At 40.7% G+C, this 22,773-nt stretch overlaps 2 protein-coding genes and 1 long non-coding RNA gene across 6 annotated transcripts in view; 1 reads left to right on the forward strand and 2 right to left on the reverse strand.

Annotated features, from left to right (window-relative positions):
• LOC143121533 (uncharacterized) overlaps positions 1-457 on the reverse strand; it is an 8,355-nt gene extending 7,898 nt beyond the window's left edge. The window contains exon 1 of the mRNA XM_076281944.1: positions 366-457. The gene's annotated coding sequence lies outside the window, so the exon portion shown is untranslated. The remainder of the gene's footprint in view (positions 1-365) is intronic.
• A 2,148-nt stretch (positions 458-2,605) lies between these two features.
• LOC143121339 (uncharacterized) lies at positions 2,606-16,637 on the forward strand. 4 transcript variants are annotated; one of them, XM_076281700.1, is made up of 7 exons: positions 2,606-2,710; positions 4,830-5,579; positions 7,526-7,649; positions 7,854-7,926; positions 12,296-12,614; positions 13,744-13,891; positions 16,047-16,637. In XM_076281700.1, the coding sequence occupies exons 2-7, from the start codon at positions 5,159-5,161 to the stop codon at positions 16,153-16,155; spliced, it is 1,194 nt and encodes a 397-aa protein (XP_076137815.1). In that variant the 5' UTR covers positions 2,606-2,710; positions 4,830-5,158; the 3' UTR covers positions 16,156-16,637. The 4 variants fall into 4 exon arrangements, with proteins under 4 accessions (XP_076137815.1, XP_076137827.1, XP_076137834.1 ...); XM_076281712.1 differs by having other exon boundaries at positions 4,830-5,573; XM_076281705.1 differs by having other exon boundaries at positions 2,615-2,710; positions 4,813-5,579.
• Positions 16,638-16,724: 87 nt separating this feature from the next.
• On the reverse strand, positions 16,725-19,877 carry LOC143121366 (uncharacterized). The gene is made up of 3 exons (XR_012986475.1): positions 19,786-19,877; positions 19,580-19,690; positions 16,725-18,234 (listed from the first exon to the last, which is right to left on the reverse strand). It is a non-coding gene; the product is annotated as an uncharacterized LOC143121366 (long non-coding RNA).
• Between the last annotated feature and the right edge of the window lie 2,896 nt (positions 19,878-22,773).

The following is a 22,773-nucleotide window of genomic DNA, read 5'->3' on the forward strand; positions in this document are numbered from 1 at the left end:
CACACACACATGTAAACACATACAAACACACACATGTAAACACATACAAACACACACACACCAATGTAAACACATACAAACACACACACACACACATGTAGACACATACAATCACACATACAGATACACACAGAAACACACATAAACACAGATATAAACACAGGTAGTTTCAGTCTAAAAATTAAACATTCTTGAAATATTATTATTATTTTTCCTGTTGGAGAGGGCACAGAAATAAAAGTATTTTTTGCTAGCACTATAAGGTTAAATATGTGTAAGCTATATTAGTGTACAAACATGCAGGTACATAGAAACAAATCTAATGAGACTCCTCTGGATTAAATAAAATAAATTAAGCCTCTTACCGTGCGATACACAGATACAGCCACGCAGAGACCTAGAGAAGCCAAAGAATGTGTTTAGAACTAAGAACTCACCTGTCCAGAAATCAGAAACTCCCTCCCCACACACACACACACCAGAGGTTAAATGAAAACAATGGACTGATGCCAAAGAATGCTGTCGGCACCCAATTGTCCACATGCACACACACAGACACACACACATTTTTATTTGCACACAAATACATTACATAAACCACACACAATCACATGCATACAAACACATTGTTTGGTTTGTGCATGCTTGCACACATAGCGTAGGTGTATTTTGATAGTGAGCTCTTTGTGTGGGTAAAGTTGCATTAATCTGTTTTCAAAACATCTTGTTTCCTCATTCTGCCCCCATCACACACACGCTGCTTTCACTTGCAACTAAGCAGGAAAACGTCAATCTACAAAACAAAATGGAGCTGACCAGAGCCGGACAGTAACGGAGTACATTTACTTGAGTACAGTACTTGAGTACAATTTTGAGGGATCTGTACTTTACTCCAGTATCATTTTTAGGGGGGGTACTCATGACTTTACTCAAGTACATTTGAGAGGCAAATATTGTACTCTTTACTCCACTACATTTCTATCCATAACCGTGAGTACCCGTTACTTCTTCTACAAAAAAAGGAAAAAAGAAAAATCTCGGAAACCCTCAATTTGTTGTTTCCCTCTCAAACGTGATTGGATTGTGCAGACGCCACTGATTGGGACAGCCTATCAGCAATCACCTTCAGCTTTCCACCAAAGTCAACTCCATGGTCAGACCATGGACGAAACAATGGATGAAGACGCAGCAGGTCCATCCCGGGAATGTGCCAACCTGTGGCCCCACCTCGCCAGACTATTTCAATTTTCTGAACAAGTTAATGATAGTTTTCGCTTCAAGTGTTTCAATTACAAAATAGTATTTTGTATTTGAAATACGTATTTTAAATACATGTATTAGAAATACTGCCCATCCCTGGCAACATGGTAAAAAGAGGAAAATTCCATGTACTGATGTATATGCCCCCCTGTCTATTTAGAGCACATCACCCTCTCTCATACTATATGCCCCCGTCTATTTAGAGCACATCACCCTCTCTCATACTGCATTGGCTATCTGTCTGTTTTAGAATTGATTTTAAAGTCGTTCTTCTGGTTTGCAAATCTCTTAATGGTTTGGCACCCTCATATGTCACACAGTCCTTATCGTTTCATGTTCCATTCTGGCCTAATATGTCACAGAGTCCTTATCGTTTCATGTTCCGTTCTGGCCTAATATGTCACAGAGTCCTTATCGTTTCATGTTCCGTTCTGGCCTAATATGTCACAGAGTCCTTATCGTTTCATGTTCCGTTCTGGCCTAATATGTCACAGAGTCCTTATCGTTTCATGTTCCGTTCTGGCCTAATATGTCACAGAGTCCTTATCGTTTCATGTTCCGTTCTGGCCTAATATGTCACAGAGTCCTTATCGTTTCATGTTCCGTTCTGGCCTAATATGTCACAGAGTCCTTATCATTTCAATTCTGTCCTCTGGTGCGGGCTTCTTAATGGTGCAGTCAGTGATTGTACGCGATTTGTGTCTCTTAAGCATGCCAAAGGTCGCTCAAAACAAAATGGGAGAATCAGCCTTCGTTCATACACTACGCAGCCTTGGCATACTGTGCGCTCAACATATTAGAGAGACTGGCTGTGTGGACATGTTTTAATATGTTAACACGTAGATCTTCTGAATTAGAATTGAGAGTGGGTCTGGAAACGTTTCATTGACTTACGACTTCCACGACTTACGACTATACAGTATACTCTTACTTGAGAGTGGGTTTGGAAACGCTTCATTGACTTACGACTTCTAGCAGGGCCATAACTATTAGTGAAATTAAATTTCACAGTGAAATTAAACTCACTAAACATATTGGTCTTTTGTTGGTCCTCTTACTGGTCTTTCATTGATTGTTTTAAGGATGATATTATTGGTCAATTAGTCATTGATTTGCACACTTCTTGCATGTTGTTAAATAAAAGTTATGTGTGTCTGTGTGTGTGTGTCTGTCTGAGAGAGAGAGAGAGAGAGAGAGCATAGATGACCCATAAATGTTTATTTTGGAGTGCTTAAAAAATAATAACATTTCCTCATTCCCTAAAAGCCTTATCGAACAAAGGAATTAAATGAATGTTGCATGAAAGGAATGACTGCTGCTTGGTCACAGGTCCCACACACACACACACACACGTACGAACGTGCACATGCAAACACACACACACACACGCACACATGTGCACACACACAAACTCAAACATTCACAGTTACAGCTCTTCTCTCTACCAGAGGTAAGACAGTAATTCTCTGCATGATGATCATATAATGCTATTTAACCATATATATATATATATATATATATATATATAAGGGATGGATGGTAGCGTAGTGGCTTATGAGCTGGGCTAGCATGCAGTAACTTGAGCAAGGCAATTAACCCTAAGTTGCTCCAGGGACAATGTAGTCCCTTGTAATAGAATTGACATATGTAAGTCACTTTGGATGAAAATTGTCTGTTAAATGATTAAATGTATATATCTGTACAGTAACAGTGTGACTGGTGTGTGTGTGTGTGTTTGTGAAATGTTCTCAATAATGTTAGATGGCCTAAGATGAGGAATAAGGCATTCAGTTTTTACAGTAAATGGATGGCTTCATTCTCTTGGGGGTGTGTGATATGAAGTGTAGGATCTAACTAATAGCCCGAATGATAACATAGTGTGGGGGGGGGGGGGGCTGTGTGACGTGAAGTGTAGGATCTAACTAATAGCCCGCTTGATAACATCACTGGCCAGAAAGTATAGGTTTTTTTGTAACTGTGGTGGTGTGGAGCTGTATGTGTAACTGTTGTTTTTTAATTGTCTATGTATGAGCTGTGTATGTGTAATGCAGTGATCTTGAAGCCCAAGACAAATTTCCCCTTGGGGACAATAAAGTATACTTTACTTACTTACTTAGTTTCACTATTTAACAGACCTGCAGTCTGTCTCTTTTAGTCTGTAGAAAATCACTTGTCATTTGTGTTTTAAGAATGTTTGATAAATAGATAGATAGATAGATAGATAGATAGATAGATAGATAGATAAATAGATAGATACTTTATTGATCCCCAAGGGGAAGTTCAAGTTAAACTTCTGATTTATTGATAAAGAGGAATATCTAATGTGTGGATGGCTAAATGTTCTGATTTATTGATAAAGAGGAACATCTTATGTGTGGATGGCTAAACGTTCTGATTTATTGATAAAGAGGAACATCTAATGTGTGGATGGCTAAACGTTCTGATTTATTGATACAGAGGAGCATCTAATGTGTGGATGGCTAAACGTTGGTGTACTGCCACTGCTAGTTCCAGTTAGCAAAATTTGGGGACTATATAATTACATTGAGCTAAATAAACATGGTGAAAATACACATCTTGGCGAAAATACGCATCATGGTGAAAGTTAAAGGACACAAAGCACATAAATCAAGTGATAATAATATGGGCAGCACAAAAGAGAAAACAAGGCAGACACGGCTGATATTCCAAGTAAAACAGGATCTGTTGTGTGGGAGGTGAATATGACGGATACCTCATACATACCTTGCCCTCATTTGACCTGTTATGTGGGAGGTGAATATGACGGATACCTCATAAATACCTTGCCCTCATTTGACCTGTTATGTGGGAGGTGAATATGACGGATACCTCATACATACCTTGCCCTCATTTGACCTGTTATGTGGGAGGTGAATATGACGGATACCTCATACATACCTTGCCCTCATTTGACCTGTTATGTGGGAGGTGAATATGACGGATACCTCATAAATACCTTGCCCTCATTTGACCTGGGTCTGGTGTTCCTGATAAGCGTGCTCCGGTGGCAGGGTGTTGACAACTATGCTATTCGTTAGATCAACATGTTGGCGGCAGCAATGCCACTGCAAAAACGGGAGGAGCAGTAGGCGCAAAAAAAAATCCCAAATACGAAACCACATAATACGAAACTAAAGCCAATACAAAATAACATATACAAAAGGCGCACCTCACTACAACATCCTGTCTGATCGCCTGCTAACTTTATTGCCCAACTGTGTTGTCCATCTTCTTCTTGACTTGACTTCCCTGGTAGTGGCAGTTCAATATACTGCTGTCTCTAATGTCCCTTGTCCAATTACTCATTAAATGCTCTTTTAAAAGAAAGAGGGTTTTGCATCTGAACTCTTATATGTATATTGTTGTCTATGTTGTACAGTAAGTGTCTTTATTACTATTGTCTGTTGAATGTTTTACTACTACATGCCTATTTGTACTACTATATGTCTATTTGTTGAATGTACAGAGTTTAACTCCTACTGAAGTCAAATTCCTTGTATGTACTTGGCCAATAAAACTGATTCTGAACAGTTTGCTGTTCTTCCCAGTCATTTGACAGCTCCAAAGGTCATCCAAGCACAACAGATCAGAAGTCATTGATTGCCTTCAGTCTCAGCCAGCAATCCAATCAGACATCACTGATTGTCACCAATCTCAGCCAGCGATCCAATCAGACATCACTGATTGTCACCAGTCTCAGCCAGCGATCCAATCAGACATCACTGATTGTCACCAGTCTCAGCCATCACTGATTGTCAACAGTCTCAGCCAGCCACCAATCAGACATCACCGATTCTCATCAGACTCAACCAGCCATCCAATCAGACATCACCGATTCTCATCAGACTCAACCAGCCATCCAATCCTATCACAGCTGATGGATCAGTCTGACGGTCCGGCATCACAGACCCCTAGATCTGTCCATTCTAAAGCCAGCGATGACCGGCCTCCAGTGGCCGCCGAACATGACGTCATCAACCAGGAGTCCATCACTATCACCACAGATGGACAGACATCAACAGAAATCCAGTCTGAAGACACAGACCCAAAAGCCGACACCAACAGCACGCCTGAAGATTTGGATCGACAGTCTTCAACAACTATCCAACCTCCAGTCATGGATCCATCAGATGTTATGGTCACCACCCAACCTCCAGTCAGTGATCCACATGTGACTATAGTTACCACCCAACCTCCAATCAGTGATCCACATGTGACTATGGTTACCACCCAACCTCCACTCTCGGACCAACAGTCTCCAGTACCCGATACGGCAGTGACCAGTGGGCAAGGTGAAGGTGCAAAGAGCTTTTTGTTTCTGTCCTGAGGTTTCTGCAAATGTTAGCAAATGCTTGGTACACTAAGGTAACATGTACTTTTATGGCAATGTATAGACAAGTCCTTATATACTCACATACAAACATCTTGCAATTATATTCATGTGTTGGTACCAGGGCTTTGAACCGATTTTTTTTCCCAATCGGTTCGTTCCGAACAGAAACGGAATTATAACGTTTCCGGTTATGAGTTCCACCAATAAATTGACGTTCCCGAACGGGTTAGAACAAAAAAATACTGTTCCCGGAACGGTTAATTTCGTTCCTGTCAGCTGTTTAATGCTATAGAATTATGTCACATCTTTCTCATCCAGCTTAAACCAAATGTAATAATATTACAACCATTATTACATAATAATAATAATTAAATAGGCCTACAATTATTTCAAATGTGTAGTTTATTGTTAAAAGAGAAAATTTCCACACAAATGTAACGACATTATTAAGACACATGTCACTCGGGCAACAACAAATTGCAACTGTCGTCGGGGGAAAGGCCATCCAGTAGGCCTAATCAGGGGCGCCTGCAGGAATTAATGCTATGGTACACACACCCATCCCCCCGCAAAAACAAATCACTCGTGAACAATATTTGTCCGTTTTAGGTCCGTGCATTGGTCAGCAAAAAAGTAGCCTACATAGCATAACAACATCCACATGCAATAATACAACGACAATGCCTACAATGACCTATTCATTTGGACAACTTGATACAGCCCTATACAGGCTAAAGTTACCTTTAGTTTTGTTCTAGCGTAACGTGACGTCTGGCTTTAGCGCAGTCTTACGTTCTGACAAGCACACCAATTGCCTACCTTGCCCATCTGGAATAACTCCTAGCTTTGCTGCCTCCATCCTTTCTGTTTTCGTTGTTTAAACTTGTGATATCCATGATGAGTATTGAGTTAGTGAATTAGCTCAACATTGTGTGCTGATAACCATATATATATAGCCGAGTAAAAGAAAACAACAAGTAGCCTATTGCGTGTCTGCGTGCGTATTCTCTCTCCTGCTCAAACAAAATGCGTGCACGTTAATTTTGATAACGTGTTCACTAACTTTATGTAATATATGGTAAATAGCCCAATGCCATGCAGCTAAAGGGATACTGTGCATATTTGGGAAGTTATGGTAGGCCAATTTGGTGTGAATACACACACACAAGGGAAATGTTCTGTTGTTGAGTAGCTTGATGGTACGCACAGTGCGTACTAACGTACACCTGCAGGCGCGCCTGGGCCTAATGTTCGCTAGTCCATCATTAACGTGGAGTCGACAAATATAGCTATTGATATTGTGTTTGGAATGAGCGTTTTAATTAACGATGGATCGTAATTCACCTCTTATTTAAGATGTGGAGTGGAGACTTTGTAATCCATCGCTCTCTCTCCATTCAGTCAGCGAATGTCTGATGTGATGTCACACAGGAAGTGAACCTCAGCCGTCATGGTAACGTGCGCAGGAAAATAATTACTTTTTTTTTTTTAAGTTAATTAGGCAACGAAAACTTTGAGGAACGAAATAAAACCGGTATTAACCGGTTACCATTATTTTTAAATAAGTGTTCCTGTTCCAGAACATAAAAAATAATAACGTTTCCGGTTTCGTTTCTGTTCCCTGTAAAATACAAAAAGTTCCCGGTTTTCGTTTTCGTTCCTTGAACCGGTTCAAAGCCCTGGTTGGTACATACAAATTACATAATAATATACATATTACATGAATCGTCACAAACCCAAGTACCATGTAAACATTGTCACTTGTACACACACACACACACACACACACACACACACACACACACACACACACACTCACTCACACACACATGCACACTCACTCACTCACACACACACGTATGTGCAGACCTGTGTTTCCTGGTATTTCATCATGAGAGATATTCCTGACAGAGAAGAAGAGTGACACCTTTCTGCAGCGAATGAAGAATGCAGACACGATGGGCGAGAAGTTTAACGAGGTCAAGACATCCATGACCCACGGGGCACAAAAGATTGGGGGAATGATCGATGAGAAGTAAGTCAGTGTGTGTGTGTGCTTATGTGTGTGTGTGTGTGTGTGTGTGTGTGTGTGTGCAAGAGAGAGGTCAAGACATCCATGACCCATGGAGCACAGAAGATTGTGGGAATGATCGATGAGAAGTAAGTCAGTGTGAGTGTTTGTGTGTGTGTGTTTGTGTGTGTGAGTGATCTTCACCTTTGGTGTAATTCCTTTTGTTAGGATTAGATCTTTAAATGCGCACAAAGATCCCCAGATGACTATGGTACCTGCAGAGGGCACACCTGTAGCACAGGTAAGAGTTACAACACTAACACAGGTGAGATTAACAGCACTAACATGTTAGATCAACAGGGTTAACACAGGTGAGATTAACAGCACTAACATGTTAGATCAACAGGGTTAACACAGGTGAGATTAACAGAGTTAACCCATGTGCGATTCATAACACTAACAGAGGTGATATTTACGTGTGAGATTAACAACACTAACACAGGTGATATTAAAAGAGTTAACACAGATGAGATTAACAGTGTTAACACATGTGAGATTAACATAGTTAACACAGGTGAGTTTAACAGAGTTAACACAGGTTAGATTAACAGCACTAACACAGGTGAGATTAACAGATTAGCACATGTGGTATTAACAGAGTTAACACTGATGAGATTAACAGCACTAACACAGGTAAGGGTAACAGCGTTAACACAGGTGAGATTACCAGCATTTACACTGGTGATATTAACTCATTGAATGCCAAGCTGTTTTCGGAAGCTTTGTCCCAGAGTGCCAGCAATCTAGACCATTGTTGATGATTTTTGTACAGCCACAGCATATTCTGTGTTATAGCTATGAACACATACAATAGCTCGTTTGAAAGGTGAGACTTTAAGCTCTCAGTGGGTGCAAACCGTGTAATTCTACACGCCTCTGTTCCTGAGAAATCCCAAGCTAAACAGTGGCTAGTTTTCATCAAAATCGCAAAAACGTCTTAATATGAAGTGTTGCCTGTAAAGTTTCCGGGAAGTGACCTGGCGAGACTGCCACCTAGTGATAGACCCACAAAAATGGCCTGGTTTTGAGCTGACGTGCATGCGTCACTGATTCAACCCAAAGCGGCAACCGAGTTATGATAAAATGTCCAGATTGTGCGTTTTCATGAGTTTTCGATTGTCATATATTTCATTTCCATTTATCACAGAGTTCCCAAAATCACATATAAGGTGTGTTAGAGTGTCTAGTTTCATAATTTTATAAAAAAAATAATAAAAACGTAATATTACGTTTTTGGCACTCAACGCATGGGAAAGAATAACGCAATGGCACTCAATGAGTTAACATACAGTAGTTAACACAGGTAAGTTACAGCTCTAGCACAGGTGATATTAATAGTGGTAACACATGTGAGGGTAATAAACAAAAGGACATCAGTATACGAGAATTTACCATGACGTCACAATAACAATATACATTCTTCTGGGTGGCAAAAGCTGAAGCATTCTCCATTGGCACTACTAGTAAACAACCCCTTCCATGTCATTTGACCAGGGGAGAGCGATCAAGAAAACAGAGTAAATGGCTTAAATGAATGATTTTCGTCTTGCGGGGTGCTACGGGACTTCTCATTCATATTCATACGGTTATGGGAAGTCTCATTAATATGCAATGAGTCATATGTGTCTCTAGCCATGCTGCGTCCACTCTACCCAGTAGTTTGAACGAAGTGAAGTGTCAGTCGAAATCAAAGGCGAATTATGAAAATGCTACGTGAGGTAAATTGCTTGGGGAACCCACCGTCGGCTGTAGCCTAGGCCTAATACATTTCAACAGGTAAGTTAATTCAAAAACAGACGTGGTGGATATTCAGACATAGCTAACATGAGAGACTGGCCGGTTGCACAAAACACCTAGTTCAGGTTCCCTTAAAATCTGATTTAAAGGAGAAGTTCGGTGTGAAATTGACCTTAGCTGTACTGAAAGATGTTGCCGAGTACTTACATGTGTCCAATAGGCACCTTCACTCACCCCCTAGCATTCCGAATTACGCCGTTTTTAGCCAAGTAGCTGTGGGGGGCATAGCGTAGCCTATGCAGCTAAATCGCTATTTTTACACAATTAAAAAGGTTCCAAGACCCTCAGAAGTCTCCCAATGCAGTGTGGAGTTACTTGGAACCTTTTTAATGGTGTAAAAATAGCGATTTAGTTGCATAGGCTACGCTATGCCCCCACAGCTACTCGGCTAAAAACGGCGTAATTTGGAATGCTAGGGGGTGAGCGAAGGTGCCTATTGGACACATGTGAGTACTCGGCAACATCTTTCAGTACAGCTAAGGTCAATTTCACACCGAACTTCTCCTTTAAGGCCCCCTTAAAATAAAATCGGCTGCACAAACACATTTAAGTATTCTACTTGGTTTCCTTATCATTTTCCCTCAAGTATTTAAGGTTTTCTCCTTTTCTTATCTTATAAGAAATTCCGTTGCACAAACGACCTTAGCAGCCTAAATAACCACATGAGGTTCGGTTCGCCAGGCAAAATGTAAAAAAAAAAGTTTATTTTGGTGCCCTGATGACAGTCAGGATAATATCTAACTAGCTAGCTAGTATTGTCCAATTCATGTCTGGCTTTACTGATGAATGGATAAATGTCACCGAAAATTATTAAGGTAAGATATCATAAACTTGGGTTGCAGACTACGGCATAACTTTAGCAAGCTAGTTACAACTATGTCCGTTGAACGTAGCCTACCAGTTGAGTTATTCATTGCTAACATTAGCTATTGATAGGCCTACAGTAGGTGCATTAATAACTATAGCTAACATCGTTAAATTAATTGTCACTGCCGTGTTTCATCCGTCAAACTTGTCAAAGTTAGTTATAGGCCTACTCAGATTTGTAATGCGTCATTCACTATCTGATTTTATCAACAATATGTGCACACAGCTTGCTATTATTTTGGACAGTCCCGTATTGACCAACATCTGCATCCTCAGAAAAGCAAGCACAAATTAGCACACAAACAATCTCCGTGGTTGATACTAAAGGGACAAAACTTAAAGTGCTTTGTGCAAACGGCCCTAAGGAGATAGCAATAAATGAAATGCATAGTAGCCTAGGCTAGCCTACTATAGCCTAATGTGTAAATGAACCTCAGCCTGCCATTGAGTGGTTATTTTAGTGACTGTTGCTGTTTGACTTACAATCTGTTAGATGGTATTTCCCTGCTATCTAAATAAAAAGGCTATGATCGGGTTTTTGTTGCTCGGATCGGATACAGATGTAAGAAGTGGCTACTCCGCCACCAGGCAGTCTTGCCATCTCTGTAGCATTACTTTTGACGACGTCCACTAGCATTAAACTTCACCCACAGGTTCCGCTGGATTTTTTTTCTTTCTGAAGGACATCGATAAAAACCCTACACTTTTTGCTGTATATCTGGCGGCACAACCCCAAACACAACACGTTTTCGTTATTGTTTCAACTTTGATCAACAACAATGTTTTAACTATGTAAGGTCAGTGGAAGCCGCTTGCGTTCTGCCACCCGGAAGGATCTTGGAGCCTATTGTTTACAAACATTCTGAAATGCCGTATAGGATAGTCAGTATTGCACTTTCTTGAGACCTCTATAAAGTCATGCAAAAACACTGCAAAACAATGCTGTGGGTTTTAAAGCTGCAGTTGGCAAGTCTGACAGTCTGAGGGGACTTAGCCAAAATGTTGAATGTTTACAACTCTCATGCCCCTCCCTCACTACCACCGAGCTCATCAGCGCGCATCAGACTGCACCAGACTGTGATTGACAGACAGGTCTCACACAGCCCTGCTCTGATTGGACCAGAAGAACCAGGAGCTGTGTTTTTTTGCAAAACAAATAACAGGCTGTAGTAGGTGGAGGTAGAAGTGCAGGTTTTTTTCTAACCCCGGTTAATTTATGTTGTTCTGTCGGAGCATGGTGTCGACTTGCCAACTACAGCTTTAATGATGCACAATGTACTATATTCAAAGTATGTACACACTGTTTTAGAAAACAACAATTTACAAGAACAAACATACTAAAACCCATAGATTCATCTGAATTTATTCATTATTCATATAATAATATAATTTCAATATAACATTCTCTTTTTCTTGTTTCAAATGTGCTTAGAGCTGCAGTTGGCAAGTCTGACAGATTGAGGGGACTTAGCCAAAATGTTGAATGTTTACAACTCTCATGCCCCTCCCCCACTACCACCGAGCACCCTCTCATCGAGTTTGTGCTCATCAGTGCGCATCAGACTGCACCAGACTGTGATTGACAGTCAGATCTCACACAGACCTGCTCTGATTGGACCAGAAGAACCGGGAGCTGTGGATTTTTGCAAAACAAATAACAGGCTCTAGGTGGAGGTAGAAGTGCAGGTTTTTTTTCTAAATCTGTCTGATTTATGTTGTTTTGCTGGAGTATATTGTCGGTTTCAGTGAATATGATCAAAAAAATCTTGCCAACTGCAGCTTTAAGGATTAACTCATCTTTAGCAAGACATTAACTTATAATTAGCAGGACATATCTTCATTAACAATACATTCACTTTTCATTAACAATACATTAACTCATCATTAGCAGGACATTAACTAATCATTAGCAAGACATTAACTCATATCGTCTCCTGTCCCATTAGACAACCTGCTTCATGCCTCCTGCCGTTGTCCAAGCACAGACTCTACAGTCTTCCACGGTAACGCAGCCTCAGGTTGAGTACACGCAATCTCCCATTGAAACACAGCCTCAGCCTGCATATGCACAGTCTCCCATGGAAACCAAGAATCAGGCTGCAACCATGGCAACCTCACCCCAGTACATGCACCCCCAGGGTCCGGCTGTGGTACAACCCCAGGCCATCAATCCCCAGGTGATGGCGGCTCCTTACAACCAGGTACAACCCCAGACCATAAATCCCCAGGTGATGGCGGCTCCTTACAACCAGTTTCAGAATCAAGGTGAGCTGGTGTTTCTCAAAGTGTGGTCCGCAAGCTGAGATCAGTCTTGTCTCAATCCCTTAGAGCAGTGTTTCTCAAAGTGTGGTCTCGTCTCAATCCCTTTCAGTGTTTCTCAAAGTGTGGTCCGTCTCAACCCCTCAGAGCAGTGTTTCTCAAAGTGTGGTCTCGTCTCAATCCCTTTCAGTGTTTCTCAAAGTGTGGTCCGTCTCAACCCCTCAGAGCAGTGTTTCTCAAAGTGTGGTCTCGTCTCAATCCCTTTCAGTGTTTCTCAAAGTGTGGTCCGTCTCAACCCCTCAGAGCAGTGTTTCTCAAAGTGTGGTCCGTCTCAACCCCTCAGAGCAGTGTTTCTCAAAGTGTGGTCTCGTCTCAATCCCTTTCAGTGTTTCTCAAAGTGTGGTCCGTCTCAACCCCTCAGAGCAGTGTTTCTCAAAGTGTGGTCCGTCTCAACCCCTCAGAGCAGTGTTTCTCAAAGTGTGGTCTCGTCTCAATCCCTTAGAATAGTGTTTCTCAAAGTGTGGTCAGCAAGCTATACCAAGTGGTCCGCCAGCAGACGTTGTAAAATATAATATAGATGAGTTGTTTGCCATATTGAACCAGCTTGTATGCAAATCCAAACAGTTAAATAAGCTATGCCAGTTTAAATCATATGAATCCTCTGACACAATAAGCAAGGTGCAAAGACCATTAGCAAGGTGGTTCAGTGAGTAGGCTTATTGTGTAGGCCTAATATGCTGTTGAAGTAGATCTACTCTTTTTGTTTTTAGCTAGGTGGTCTGTGAGTTTTTTTTATTGGCTAAGTTGTCCTTGGTCTGAAAAAGTTTAAGAAACACTGCCTTGGAGTTAGAATATTATATTCTCATTCTGTATAGTTCTGAGATATACTGTATGTGTAACAAGTCTTTTTATATAAAAAAGTCAAACAATGTGAGTGACTTTTGAACTGACGGTCATATTTAAATTTGCAGTGGTTTCTTAATTTTGAGAAACCATAGGATGACATCAGAAAAATGTGCAGTGGTCTCTTAATTTTTTTCCAGAGCTGTACATGATTCTGCAGATTCTGTGGTGGTGATGGTGTATGCAGATTCCGGGGTGGTGATGGTGTTAATATGTATATGTGGCTCTACAGGTTCTGGGGTGGTGATTGTGTCCGGTAGCCTTGGTGACCAACCGAGTGTGACAGTTTGCCCTAACTGTGGGAAACGTGTTATGACCAGGGTGGTCTTTAAGAGTGGGCCGTTCTCATGGGTTATGTGCAGCACCTGCATCATTTTTGGGTGAGAACACACACACACACACACACACACACACACGTTAGGTCAGACCAGGGTGGTCTACAAGAGTGGACACACACACACACATACACATAGAGAGAAACAGACAGATAGACAGGAAGACACACACACACACTTAATTTATTTACAATAATTACAATAAATATAACTAGAAATGCATTTCTTGAAGGAAATACCAGTGCATGCAAAGACCTTTCTAGGATGTTGCTGGGGTACTTAAAGTGATTGCTAAGGTCTTGCTAGTGTAAACAAAGTGGTTGCTATGCTACAAAAAGTGGTTGCTAGATTGGTTGTTAGGGTAATCATGTTGGTTGCTAAGATGGTTGCTAGGTTGACATTTTGGAAGTGGTTGCTAGGTAGTTGCTCGGGTACTTGAGGTGGTTGCTAGGGTGTTGCTGAGGTATTTGGTTACTATGCTATAAAAGTGTTATTTTAAAAATAGTTTAATTGGGAGAAATAGAGACAGAGTGAGAAAGTGGGGAAGAGAAAAGTGAGCCATCCAGTTCAGTGGAGAGAGACAGAGAAAAGTGAGCCATCCAGTTCAGTGGAGAGAGACAGAGAAAAGTGAGCCATCCAGTTCAGTGGAGAGAGACAGAGAAGAGGCTCCATTCAAGTTGCTGCAGGCAGTGAGAGCGCAACAGGGCTAGACTTGGACAAAAAATCGGCCCTGGCATTTTTGGCCCAGGCAGCCCACACACACTATGATTGGTCAGACACATTCCCTGCAGACAGTCCACTTATAATATGTGTGCATTCTATGCCATGAGTTGCCTAGTGTTCTGCGTTGTAATATGTGTGCATTCTATGCCATGAGTTGCCTAGTGTTCTGCGTTGTAATATGTGTGCATTCTATGCCATGAGTTGCCTAGTGTTCTGCGTTGTAATATGTGTGCATTCTATGCCATGAGTTGCCTAGTGTTCTGCGTTGTAATATGTGTGCATTCTATGCCATGAGTTGCCTAGTGTTCTGTGTTCCTATGATAGTTTTGGATCTTTCAAAAGGGGTCTCAAGACTTATCTGTTCAGCTTATACTTAAATAATTAATCCATTCTTAGAGTTATGATTTGTAAATTTATGGTAGGCTATTTGTTTATTTTATTATTATTATTCATTTAATATTGTATTGACATTATTGTTATTATTACTATTTTGATTAATATTATTGTGGATCATATTGTCCTAAGTGAGGGTCTGTGGTTCCCTCCCCCAAAATGTTTAAAATCTTGGTGTTAAAGACACCATTTTAACACAATTTGGACATAAATACCTTAACAAAGCAAGTAGGTCTCGTCTTCTGTCTAACTCAGCTATGTGACGTGAACAATGGTCTCGCTGGAGGCAACGCAGAATGTGGGCTGTTGCGCAAATAGTCTACATGAATGAGGGAGGGAGATTATATGCATCTCTGTTAACCAAAAGATATAGTTTTGCTAACATAATTAACGTGACATTTGTCTCCATGCAATGTACTGTCAAACAGTGAAGTGATATGCAGGAAGCCGAGTTAAAAAAAAAAAAAAGAGTAATCGCCATAGGCTATTTGCTACGATATCTGTCTCGAATTTAGACGTATTTCCTGATCGGGGAAACATTTTGTTTTATTTTTCTTTTCGGTCCACGGTTCCATAATATCATTCAATTTTGCCACAAATTCAGACAGAAGCCGGGCGTAATTTAAATGCATGGCTACGTAGACCAGCAATCTAGGCTACTCGTCGAGGAGGCGTATAGTTTGAGAAACGCTGCAGATCATAGACAAGAGAAAGCTCTGGGAACAGAACGCAGGCATGATTTTGTTGTCATAGCCGGTGTTGTAGGCTGCTGCATTGTAGGCTAGAATGGAAAATGAATCAATGGGCCACTGCAGTCAATAAATGTTTAAATTATTCAACCGTTTTGTAAGAAATGCAAGTTGCCTTTGTCCCCACCCCAATCTTTCAATCTCTATCTCTCTCTTTCCCTCTCTCCCTCTTTCTCTTTCACTCCCCCATCTCATTTCTCTCTTTCTTTCCCTCTCTCCCTCCCTCCCTCGCTCTCTCTCCCCCCATCTGTCTTTCCCCCTCTCTCTTTCACTCCCCCATCTCATCTCTCTTTCCCTCTCTCCCCTGTCTTTCCCTCTCTCTCTCTCTCTTTCAGGCTGGTGTTTGGGTGCTGTGTAATTCCATTCTTCATGGACTACTTCAAAGATGCCCATCACTTCTGCCCTGAGTGCGGCAACCCCTTACATGTCCACAAGAGGATGTAACACACACATTATTATTGTCACGTCTGGGACATTTTCTTACTTTCCAGCTGTATTTAGTTTGACATCAGAAGGGTTAGCTTCATACTTGTAAGGGTCCGGTGCCATGTGCTCCTTTGTTTGTTTTGCCATGTGTTTAGTTTTGCCTGTTCCCCATGTGCTTTGTGTTTACCTGCCTGTCACCTGTCTTTGTCTCCGCCCCATCTCCTTATTTGGTCTGTGCTTCCTGTCTTGTTAGTTTTCCCTCCGTTTCTGTTTCCACACCTGTTCCCCGTTATTGTCTTGTTGGTCTCGTCCAGTCCTGTCTTTCTGTTAATTAGTCTGTTAGTTTAATTATGGTTTCCACCTGTCTCTTGTTTTACCTTGATCATTGTCCACCTGTGCCCTGTTACCCCTGTGTATTTAAACCCTCTGTCTCCTCTCAGTCTTTGTCGGTTATTAGTCTATGTGGGTTGTGTTTAGAATAAAGATTCTTGCAATTCGAAGATTCCCTTGCCTTGCCATACTTTGCCCTGTGTTTGGGTCAAGCTCTCCCTGTGCAACTGTGACAATACTGCCCCCTACTGGCCAAATGCTAGTTATTATTATACTAACAAAAAGTGGGTTAGAATGTAAATTCACATCCATCTATATCAAGATAGAATTATGTGTTTTTAATCTGATTAATATACTGAATAAAGCACATTAGAACAGAAGAAAAATAGATTTATGTTTTTATTCAGTGAATATCATTTTTTCATTTCTGGAGATAATCAGTGAACAGTAATTAATAGACAGAGATATTGATAGATAGATAGATACTTTATTGATCCCCAGGGGAAATTCAATTGCTGGGGTCAACACCTTACTGTCTATGGGCAACACTTGCCGCCAATCAGAGACACCTGATTTCCAATCAGAGACATCTAAGTAAGTATAAGTATATAAGTATATATACTCCTTTGATCCTGTGAGGGAAATTTGGTCTCTGCATTTATCCCAATCTGTGAATTAGTGAAACACACTCAGCACACAGTGAACACACAGTGATGTGAAACACACTAATCCCGGCGCAGTGAGCTGCCTGCATCAGCAGCGGCACTCGGGGAGCAGTGAGGGGTTAGGTGCCTTGCTCAAGGGCACTTCAGCCGTGGATGTGGGCATGGGAGAGCAGTGCTCAACCACTTCCCACTGGGTGAAAAGACACTGAATCAGGGAATATTCATAGTGATATATTTCCTGATATGTAGGATATCAGGTAGTATATTGGTTGATATGCTCCTGATATTTTAGTGCCAATTCTCATATCAGGAGCATATCAAAAGTCCTGAATGGGACTGCGACGACATGCAAGATATCCAGACTTTGTATACTCACCTGATATGATCCATGTTTCAAGTATTAGCTACTTATATGACCTCGGACACCTCTTGTTCTTGTTACCATATATCCCCTGATATGTCAAACATGGGACTACGCATATACTGCTAGGCAGAGCTAATTTCATAGGCATTTATGTGCATGCCTTTATCATATTTAATGGTTTTAACTATTTAAATTAGTACTCATATGTAATGGTTTTAAACATGGGATAGGCCTACCCAACCAACACTGAGCTTATTGTCACACACTGCCATTCAACATTGTAATATTTCAAATTAATTACACACTAAATTACATTATTTACTTTGAATTACACCTACTCCCCATGACTTGTTTTACTCTACTATGAAAATTCACATACAACAGGCAATAAAGTTTGTTAGATGATCTTTATGTCTTTGTCAGTTGCTCAAATCAATGTACATGGGATTCCCGCCTGTAGGGGGGTCACGGGATGACACGCCCCCTTTCTTGGACCCGCTGCCTCACACACCCTGGCTTCCGGCCGAGTCTCCCATTTGTTTCCAACTGTTTTTGGCATTGGTGTAGAATTCTAGTTAGCCTTGTAGTTCTCTATTTAGGAGGGAGGACCACGAATGTCCCCTTGTCCTCCTCCCCACTCTCCTCATCCGACATAAAGGCAGCGTCTGCTCCTTGAAGGTAAAGGAGGTCTTCTCCTTCCAGGACCTGACCTCCCACCTGAAGTCGTCGTTTGAAAAGCTACAAGACATAAGAGATTGCATATTATTAGTGATATGGCATGCTGGAGAAGACATTAGAATTCTATAGTATAATATGAACTTCTGGATACCAAGGCCCTCCTTTAGAAAAAAATAAAATGCCTTTATTTCAGTGTCCCACTGTAAATCAAATGTACAATTCCATCACTTTTCCCTAACAAAACTAAATTTAGTACATGCCCTCATAACATAGCTCTGTTAAAATTGTCTAGAGTTCTCCTTTAAGACCAGTGCCTTGCCTTGGTATCCACAAGTTCATACTAGTTTGATCCTTCCCTGAACCAAAGAGTACCATTGGCTGCAAATGCCTAGCAGTAACCAAACACACCAATATTTTGGGACTTAAGTTTATTCACTGTATTCCCCAGGGGACTCCTACATTTTGTGGGGGGGGGTTGGGGGAGAGATCTCGCTCAGGGGGCGGGGTTACGTCCTGCATCACATCTCATGCGGGTTCCGTCGAGGGTCGGTGCGCTCAGTACGCGCACAGGCAGGCACAGGGCTAGCGAACCTAGGTGATTAATTTCCATAAACTTTGTTTAGTGAATGCTTAAAACAGTCAGTTTGTAAGCAAAATCAAGAATTACGATCTAGAATATGTGTGAGATTTGACCTAAGGATCTTTGGTTCTGGCATTCCTGACTAACTTTGAATATAGGAATTTGCGGGTTGCCTCAGGTTGGGTTGATTATTTACATTGACAGAATGATTGATGCTGGATCTGAACCAAAGATCCTTAGGTCAAATCTCACATCTCCTTAGGTCAAATCTCACACATCTCCTTAGGTCAAATCTCACAAACTCAAAGATCGTAATTCTTGATTTCGCTTACGAACTGACTGTTTTATGCATTCACTGAACAAAGGTTATGGAAATTAATCACCACTTTTCTATCAAAAAGCTTGTTGTAAAAAGCATAACTTGTTGGATTTAAGACCTAGGTTCACTAGCTCTGTGCCTGCCTGGGCGCCTTCTGGTTAACACCGACCCTTGACGAGAACCCACGTGAAAGATGTGATGCAGGATGTAACTGTGTGATTTGTATAATTGCAATGTGTACATATAACAATGTCAAAAAGAGACACAGCCATTTTGTAAGGGTATACATACTTGGTACCATGTTCACATTCAAGCAAAGCACTGCTACTTGGGCAAAGTGATATGCAGGCAGCACCTGAAAAGCTCTGGTGTTACTTCTTCAAACCCCAAGGAGCAGTGTTTTGCCTGAATGAAAACATAGTTCCAAGTATGTATATAATGCGGTGAATAAGCTAAAGTCCCAAAAAGTCAGCGTGTTCCTTTAAGGTGTGATAAGAGTTATTTACCCGGTCATGTCTGCTAACAAGTTTTTTTTTTGTTTTTAATTTCATCCGCCCTCCCGGAGAGTTCCAATCTCATTTGAGTTTTCAGATTTTCAAAAAATTTGTTGCAGGCTTCTGCGAGAAAGAAACAAATAATGAGTCAAAATATACAGGCTCATCAGTTTATCATTTATCACTTGAATGTCAGGTGAATATGTTTAAAATCGTACTTCTCAGCAAGTTCTCTGGTCCCCAAGTCTCCCCAGAATCTTTAATGGCTTGGATGATGGCTTTCGTTACCTCCTCATTATGAGACGATCTGAAACTGAACAGAAAACGTATACAATAACGTACACTGATTTTAGCGTTCACTGCCGATCCACTGTTAAATCCAGCATTCAATTGTATCTTGATTATGTGGACTGATATGGAAGAATATTAGACTTAAATGTTTTGTACGTGTGTATCACGTTTTGAAACTGTAGAAATTATTTGTAACTGTAAAAATGATCTGTACAAAATTACAAATATGCCCTACACATACAAATCTATTCTACGGTTTTACAGCTACAAATAATCCTCCAGTTAAAAATATTTTACCATTGCAAAAATATTCTACAATTACAAATCAATATTCTACGCACAAAAAGTTGTCCTGCAGTTATAAATCTTTTCTGCAAGTGCACAGACTTTTGCACCACCTTAGGGATGAGAAGCGCATCATATGTATTGTGTGTGTGTGTATCAGGATTTGTAACTGTAAAAATGATTTGTGATTTAACAAAAAAATAACACCAACGATTTTAAGTGTCCATTTTTACAGTTACAAATAATTTCTACAGTTTCAAAATGTGATACACATGTACAAAACATTTGAGTCTAATATTCTTCCATAGACTGACAGTTAAGCTACACAACAGTAGGAATGATTCATTATGACCTGAGTGAAGTGATTAGTACTGTAGATGCAAGTCTGGAAACACAAATATTTCTCCATACCCTTGTTTCTTTTTTCCATTCTTATCCAGACCTTGAAATTGCTAAAATCAAATTCCATACTTTTCCAAGTTTTCCATACTGCATAGGAACCCTGTGTTCTTTTTCCTACTGATAGTATGCAATGATCTCAAATAACAGGGCTATAAATAAAGGGAAAATAACATTTGACTAGATTGTGAAATTGGACATACATGTCATTAGGTCCCACTCGCCACTGCAGCTCTTCTCCCAGCCCACGGTGTATACGCCTCACTCGTGCCTGGTGAAAAAAAAAACATAATTGAAAGTTTTATGCAAGGAAATACTGTTAGGAACAATAGTGTCGTTTCTTAAAGGCACCATCAGTGATTGAGCTACGAGACTTCCTAATTCAGACTTTGCCGGGAAGCAAGTGCAGATCTTACAAGGCTGGTTTTCCGCTAGTAGACTGTAGGGGAGCAGGGAAAGCCACAGGTCATTTGACCCTCAAAATGATTTCTAAAGTGTTTATTAAGTTGAAAATGTGGCATTGTTCCACATCACTGATTTATGAAATTGGCCAAGAGTTTGGTAAGCAGGTCACGATGCATGCATTACCTGCAGACAGAGACAAGCACCACTAACCTAGATTAGCATAGTTCACTCATTTCAGAGTATCCCAATAGCCTGTCGCTCAAAAAAGCAAATAAGAAAATAATAATGATTCAGGTTTTCTTGTAATTACTACTGGCAAAATGTGCAGTCACATCATGTGCAAGTGTCAATGCAAATTGACACCTGGTGCTTTCTAGGCATATACTTACTTGAAACTATACTCTTGTGAGTGCAGTGACAAAGTAGAGCAGTCTTTTTGAAGGTTTTTGAAGTTTCAAAGTGGTTCCTGGGTGCTTTGTGATATTACTGCACCCAGACAGCAATCAGAAGAATATAGTTCCAAGTAAGCATTACCACTTGCACATATTGTGACTACACAGCTCACAAGAAAGCTCAAAATTGACCTGACAAATTGAGGTCATCAGGATACTTAAATCAATGAACTATGCTGAGCTAGGTTAGTGAATTTGTATCGGTCTGCGGTAATACATACAATGGCAGAAAAGCTTTTACCCACTTAGTAAAGCTATTGGAGAAACAGCGAATAAGTCAATTTAAAAAAAATGGTGGCGTGGTCTTTTAAAACATACAATGAAATACTTTACCGATAGTTTATGTGGCACTTTGTTGTTGGTGCTGGAGGAGGGCTGCTGTCTGGAGTTGTTTTAGGTCACCTCTCAAAATCATCAATCGGACTCCTGATGTCACCCTGCATCAAGAAAGAGAGACACATGAGCATTTTAGTGCATATTTTCCCCACTGAAACAGAATGCCACAGCACCTGACAATGGCAGTCAGTAAATATCTTAAAATAAACCTTACATTTCAAGGGCTTAATTATCTTAACATGCCAATGGGCTCTTCTACTACTCTACAGGGTATCTGTACATTTTCCAAATGCACATTTAAAGACTTTTAAGACCTTTTCAAGACATCTAAATAGGAAAATAGGAAAGATGCAAACAGATCAACTTAACATGTACAATATTTCCTCCTGATTGCGAAAACGTTTGTTTTCTTTTTCTGTCAGTCCGTGCAGCTTGAGGCTGCGCCGGACAGAGAGCTTTTAAAATCCATAGGCTATGTCCTGCCTAAATTCGAACGTATGGCCACCCTATCGCTAACTGGCTTACCAACCATTTCTCCCGCTCATTCTACCACTCAAGTAGGCTACCTGCGTATGTCTCAGGCCTCGGCTATACCACGAAAACGTCAGGCATATTTGTACATATTATTACCGTTCACACCTTTAACCACACCCGTGAAAAACATCTTCACTCTGCAACCATTACACTTTCTCCAGTAGCCTTATAGGTCACTTATACAATTGCAATTTTAATACACGAAAAACCGAATGGAGACCATTTCACTCGCTGACGGTCCCATACGCAAATTTAATACCTCCTTTAAAAAATTCGAGACATCCCAGACAATTTAAGACTTTTTTTTTTATCCATCCTGTGCAGATTAGCTACTAGTGGTTGTGTGATTCAAACTGCGGTGATTCAAAATACTATTAATTTGCGCTACGGTTGTAGCTTCTAGCTCATTTGGACAAGGTAGCTGCTAACGTTAGCACAACTCGACAGAGCACCGGGAAAAAACGCCCCCCTGGGAATAACGGCACAAAATGTTAGGCCTTACAT

This window comes from Alosa pseudoharengus, unplaced genomic scaffold, assembly GCF_046254945.1.
Source record: "Alosa pseudoharengus isolate Yale_2024_CS ecotype anadromous, Long Island Sound unplaced genomic scaffold, YU_APseudo_1.1 YU_APseudo_1.1_scf_1, whole genome shotgun sequence".
In the NCBI taxonomy this organism is placed as follows: Eukaryota; Metazoa; Chordata; class Actinopteri; order Clupeiformes; family Clupeidae; genus Alosa; species Alosa pseudoharengus.

Bases quoted from the DNA above. Each gene is read 5' to 3' on its own strand.
- LOC143121339 (XM_076281700.1), top strand. From the start codon at position 5,159: ATGGATCAGTCTGACGGTCCGGCATCACAGACCCCTAGATCTGTCCAT. The intron at 12,615-13,743 runs GTGAGCTGGTGT...GTGGCTCTACAG, and splicing joins CAACCAGTTTCAGAATCAAG to GTTCTGGGGTGGTGATTGTG. The intron at 13,892-16,046 runs GTGAGAACACAC...TCTCTCTTTCAG, and splicing joins AGCACCTGCATCATTTTTGG to GCTGGTGTTTGGGTGCTGTG.